General features: G+C 40.1%; 1 protein-coding gene across 1 annotated transcript in view; it reads left to right on the forward strand.

The window, feature by feature from the left end:
* The first annotated feature begins 1,530 nt into the window (after positions 1-1,530).
* LOC107722405 (extended synaptotagmin-2-A-like) overlaps positions 1,531-6,501 on the forward strand; it is a 33,378-nt gene continuing 28,407 nt past the window's right edge. The window contains 1 exon segment of the mRNA XM_016530762.1: positions 1,531-2,330. Within this exon segment, the coding sequence (XP_016386248.1) occupies positions 1,941-2,330 (390 nt within the window). The 5' untranslated portion in view covers positions 1,531-1,940.

Raw genomic sequence — 6,501 nt, forward strand, 5'->3', positions numbered from 1 at the left:
CGAGGTGTGTTGTGATTGGCCAGCTATCCAGTGCGTTGTGATTGGCCGAATTCCTCAAGCGTGTGACGGAAATGTTACGCCCCTTACCATACTGCGATGCCGTGTCCAGCCGGAGCGACAAGACAAAAACATTAAAACCCATTAAACGAGGCATTTGTTGCATCCAGTGGAGACATAATTACGGATTACAATGATTTATACTGTCTTTTTAGCTGCACCGTGTAAACATAAAACCATGTCTGCATTTGTGATCGGAGAAATGACAAACAACAAGTGCTACTCTACACTGCTCAAAACTCGCGTTTGAATCATCAGTGGCAAATCCTTTAAATATGAAAAACGTAGTGAGTCAGAACTGCCGGCATTTTAGTCTAACGTTACTCTCCCAGGATCAGTAAACAGTCCTCCATAAAATGTGCTGCACACATCTGAATATTTGGGTTGAACTGTTCTGGAACGGTGTTGTAAATACAACTGATTTCTAGTTGTGTCCTCTTTTGGAAGGCCAAACAAAGTAGTTTCGCTTTCACAACGAAAAACACAGCTTCACATACGGAGCGTGAGCGGCGGCCGGCAGGCTTGAGTGAGCAGAGGCCGGCGGGCTAGAGTGAGCGGTGGCCAGCAGATTCGACGAAGGAGCGACCGACGGGCTTGCGGCAACAACATGTGACGAAGTTGATGCATTTCCTCAGCGACCAGCACGGATCAGCTCTAGGAATGACGAAGCGGATATCGTCCTCTTTTGGAAGGCCAAACAAAGTAGTTTCGCTTTCACAACGAAACAGCGTCTTCACGACATGGCGGCAGCAACAATACTACAGCCAGAATAAAAGTTATGCCTTCTTTCTTTGCATGAACATTTGGGCAGTGTTATGCAAATCTTCCCACATCGTGACATAGACATGTGGGGGCGTATTAGAACGAGCCGTTTTAGGTAGGCGTGGTTGACTCTTAACTTTTATAACGTTAAGACTTTTATCTCTTTGGATTTGAGACTTTAGTCTTTGCAACTTTACAGATCTTCTTTATGCACCAAGAGCTTGTAACACTTCAAAGAGAAAGGAAAAAATTGAAATCGCAACATATGACCCCGTTAAAAGCACATCTAGTTCATATTCATGATGTCCCAAAATAACAAAGTTGAGTAGCCTACACCTATTTTAAGATTATCTTAAGAAGTATTAAATAATAATTTTTAGTAGCTATATTAAGTACAAAATTAGTGCGTGAAAATAGTACAAAAACACTTTACATTATAGAAGTGCACTTTTTTTTCGCCTGGGTTGTGCCGTCCTTCCTTGTCGTGCGTTCAGCTTAGTTTACTAAATGCAGTAACGTAAAATAAAGCATGTAACTGGGATGAACCCATGACAGGGAAGGCGACACAAGCAGACTACAGCTTTTGGCACAAACAGTCCATCAGAAAATAAAAAATAAAATACGAAACGAACAGCTTCTTGTTATTGTTCTTTAATTAACAGTTAACACTCTTGGGAGTCGCTTGGCTGTCGACGCCTCATTGTTTGTGTATCTGCAGTTGCTTGGCTCAGGGTGGCGAGTTTGCGCTGTCCGCGACTTTTACTGACCTCCTGAGACCCGCTGTGTGTGCGCGTGTGTGTGTGAAGCGCTCAGCTGTCTGTCATAAACCAGCACAACAGCACGGGCTTCTCCAGAGCACGCGTACAGAGGCGCTGGCGACAGCTGAGTTGGGTCTTCAGTTATGCACAGCTAGATTAAAGCAAAGCGAGCCAGTATCCGCGTCAAAATGGACTGGTGTATAGGCGAACTAACGTGAAAACATCCTCAAATTGATTTAGCCCAGCGTTGTACTTGAACCACGGGATGATCTGTAGTATCTTGTTGTTTACTCTCGAAGCTTTTGCATTGAAGCGCAATGTTCACGTTTGACAGCCCTGCGTAACATTTCGTCCGCGCTGAACATGACAGAGGACATAATGACGGCTGTGCGCCGAAATCTTTCTCAAACAGCAGGTGCCTCGGGACAAAAGGATAGCGGACAAACTGAACCGACAAACGGGGCGATTCCTTCCTCCTCACCCGCGGAGCTGAGCCAGGACTCCGCATCCTGCACCAGCGAACTGACGCGCACGTGGCTGCAGTTCGCCAAGACCTTCGTCATTATCTTCCCCATATATGTCTTGGGTTATTTTGAGTTCAGTTTTAGTTGGCTTTTAATCGCCCTCACGATATTTTTCTTTTGGAAAAGAAACACTAGGTGTAAGAACACTAGGTTGAATAGAGCACTTTCGTTTTTTGCGCAAGAAGACACAGTTAAACAGGAGCTGGAGGCAACTGAGTTACCATCATGGGTGAGTTAAACTCGACGTTCATTGATAACATTTAACTTGTTTCAAAACATCATAGAGAGCACACTAGAAATAACGGAAAACTAAGAGGGAGTTTATTTTTATTTTCTAAATTATAAAGCTGGACTAAAAAGACAGAATGGGTTGTCTTTAGTGGAATTTGATGAGATTGATGGACAACTTGTTTAGTTTGAAATTTGATAAACCCAATATATTTTCTTGTTCAGAGTTGTTTTGCTTCATTCAGGTTTATTACATTAGGACACCTTGTTTGGTTTCAATGTTGTGTCCATTCAGCAAACTCTGAGTGCATGAAACATGACTTAAGTTTGATCCCAGCTGACCCCAGGCTGTCAGTCATGAGGCAGACCAAGACTTTTTGCCCTTTCGCCTGTGAAGGTGAACAATGTTATTCCAAATGATGCAGCATGTGTCTCTACCAATTTTCTGTCTATTTTTATCTTGTATATAAGCATTATCTTGAGCCTCTGCTCATCATGGCTGTAATCAAAAGCCAAGTGCAACAAAGTAAATATATGTTATGTAATGAGATATTTTGACCTGAAGGGTGAGGACCAAGGTCAGTCTGCGTAGCTGAAAATGAGGATTCACTGACCTGCAGTCTATAAAAATGTAACACTGCAGCATGTAAAACTGTAAATAACAATGAAGTAGTTAATTGTAATTACCTTACCATGTATGGCAAAAAAACTGCATTATATGTAATTTTATTGTGAAATACTTTTGTTAATAAGGACATATGATTGTATGTCCTTATTAACAAGGATTGACCCAATAAATAAGTGGTCAATCAATATGGGATTTCCAATGATGGACACCCAAAGTGTCATATTAAGTGTAGTGTAGTGTTAGTCAGTTATCAGATACATTTTCATTACATGGTCTCATAACGACCCACTACCATATCTACTTCATTTAGTCTTCAACTGCTCTGGAGCCTTAATCAAATTACATTCTGGCAGGAGTAAACTTGTCTGTGTGAGATTAGAAGTCTGTTGAACTGGTTTATGAGTTTGAAGTTGTTGTTTTTTTTTAAAGAAAATATTTCACAACAGTGGTGTTATGGATTATGTGAGTATTCACATTTTGTGGTGCCATGCTTTTAAACCAAGAAGTATCTTTTGAAACACTGATGACTTGTTTGTCCAGTTTCTCTGTGGTCCCTGGAAAGTGTGTGATACCTGAAGAAAAATTTTTTTTTTCTTGGTTCTCTGGAAGTGCTGTCTTAAATGACATGGGTCTATCTCTTGCCTAAAAGCTTCAAGCTTGCTACTAATGTCTAATTAAATGCATTGCAGTGTTCAAAGTATATACTGTTGCATCCATGTTACAAAATAAATATGTAAATACATGTAAAAGCATTTTAATATATGCCAGTGATCACAAGCAAGTTTTTTTGAAACCGATAGGGACAAGCTTTTTTGAAACATCACAGAATATCACATTCTCATTAAATTATGTCACTGTCAAGAATCTATAGTCTTTACATCTCTATATTACTGTGGTAACTCTACAATCTGTTTCATCTCTAGACAGATTTTTTTTTAAAGGAACATTCTCATAGATATCTGTCTATGGTCTTGTCGATGTTGAGAAATCCTCAGAGATCTCTAGTGACCATAGAAACACAGTTACCATGGGAACTTTCAGTGTCTTTCCCACATATCATTAATACTAAACAAAATAGTCAGTATTCATTTTGGAGGGACACCCGAAGTCTAGTGCTGGGTGTAGTAGATCTAGCTGTGTCCAAACCTATTTGCCCTGATTGATGGTTATACTAGAATATGTCAGTAGGAGAGCTTAAGTGCTGTGCACCAACACTGTTTTGCGATTAAAATAAATTCAGAGTGATTGCACTTCAGAAGGAAGTCCCACACCCCCATTTTGCCTCTTGAGATTACAATGTTACTTTTATAGGACATACAGAAGGAGGTTAACTTTATGGGTGCCACAAACGCATTATCTTTTCAGGCTGAGAGCATTGTTTTCTCAGGTAAACTGATGTGGCTTACCTGAGATTTTCCTTTCAGCTTTTGCTTAATGTCTTGGAGAGAAGCGTTTATGGTTTTGCAGCTGTGTTACCATAGTGATGAGATTCAAATGAGCCCTATACATTTGTTTTGCTTGTGTGTGGCATTTGTTTGTAATTTAAAGTTTCAGTTGTAAGATGTTAAATTACAGGGGCCTTTTGTGGTCAGTAAGTCAACATTCAGACAGGCAAAAGTGGCCGAAATCCTGTTTTTTTTGTTTTGCTAATAGACTCAGATCTGGTTTTGTTTTTATAGCAATGTGAACAGCACAAGCCACATGAAATCTGATCTTTTTCATTCTGGTTTAGGCCACTTTCGGTCATAAGTCAGATAGAGGTCTGCTGCGACCTCAGTCTGAATGGTCATATCTAGGGCTGCACGATAAATCGAAATGGAATCGAGATCGCGATTCGACAGAAGCTGCGATTGTCATGCGTATCTTTCAGTGAAGCACGGTTCTGTGATCAGCAGTAAATCTCCATCCAAAGGCCAGAGGGCGCTCTCGCGCTGAAACTCCAAATACGCCTCGCAGAAGAAACCCAGAAAATGCCTATGGCTGCAGCTGAATAACCAGAAGTTTCAACTGCTTTCATTGATTCAACGTGACTAATAAACACACGACTACGGAAATATACGGTTTATCTGAGTTCTTATTATTATAATTTTCATTAAAATAAAGTATATTTATAATGCAATGCCTTTATCACTGCTTAAATACTATGAAATATGTTGCGTGCCTTATTCTGTGTAAGAATGAGTGAGTTTGGAGTAAAAAAATGTTATTAAATGTAGTATTTTCACATGCTTTCAGATGGAGCAGCATTTACTTCACAGAGCCGTAGTTCACTGAGAAGCTATGCAAACAGCTGTCATTATCGCGAACGATTTCTTCGATTTCTTAATCTAGCAATAAAAACGTCTGCGACTTTTTTTTGCGTAACTTGTCAGTGAACAAGTTGACTTCATAACGTCAGGCTATGTGTAGTAAATTCTGCTCCATCTAAAAGCCTGTGATGATGATTTCCTGCTGATTACAGAACCGGCTTTTTTAACAAAATGCGAATGACAATCGCATTCGATTAATCGTGCAGCCCTAGTCATATCATAAATCAGAGTTTTATGATTAACATTCAATAAAAATTCTCCGTTGACGGGAGTCACTGCAAAGATTTTACATACCAGGATGTGGAAGAAAACGGCAAAGCTATTCAGTGGAGAGAAAGTGAGCTGTTATAGAATTATTACAGTTACAGCTCTACAAAATCGAAACTTAAGAGAGGACTATATGAGGGAAAACTTTGGTCTCTTTCTCCTCATCCTTGTCCTCTCTATTGCCTGCTCACAAATTTGCTGGCTCCTGCTGCACATCATCTTATAAATAAATGCATAAACACTGACTTCAGTGGCCTCCACATTTACTTCTGTATGACAGTATGCTGTGTGATGTCTTTGCTATTCTTTTGTGCATGTGGGTTAGTTCAGGACCAGTTCACACTTGAATCTGTTATTGGCTACAAAAATATGTGAATGTCCAAACAAAAAATTGCATCTGAGCAAAATAAGACACTGTCAACGTTGCCATAGTCTCAGAAGTTCTTTGTGGCGAAACAGTGCCTGTTGGGTGGAAAAAACTGTGTATTTTTGATACCTGATAAGTTAAATGGGTAGTTCACCCGATTCTGATTCTGACATCATTTACTAACCGCCATGTCATTCCTAGTCTCAGCCTCAGACGTCATGCCCATAGACCGCTAACTGAACATCTGATGCATATGGCACACAAAATTGGAAACACTTCGGGAGTTTCGAAGACGTCATCTGATTGGTTAAAGGGGTCATATGACGTTGCTAAAAAGAACATTATGTTGTGTATTTGGTGTAATGCAATGTGTTTATGTGGTTTAAGGTTAAAAAACACATTATTTTCCACATACTGTACATTATTGTTTCTCCTCTATGCCCCGCCTTTCTGAAACACGTAGATTTTTACAAAGCTCATCGTTCTAAAAAAGCGAGGTGTGCTCTGATTGGCCAGCTATCCAGTGCATTGTGATTGGCCGAATACCTCAAGCGTGTGACGGAAATCTTACGCCCCTTGCCATATGGTGATGATGCCTTGT

This window comes from Sinocyclocheilus rhinocerous, unplaced genomic scaffold, assembly GCF_001515625.1.
Source record: "Sinocyclocheilus rhinocerous isolate Xijiao unplaced genomic scaffold, SAMN03320098_v1.1 scaffold1115, whole genome shotgun sequence".
Classification (NCBI taxonomy): Eukaryota; Metazoa; Chordata; class Actinopteri; order Cypriniformes; family Cyprinidae; genus Sinocyclocheilus; species Sinocyclocheilus rhinocerous.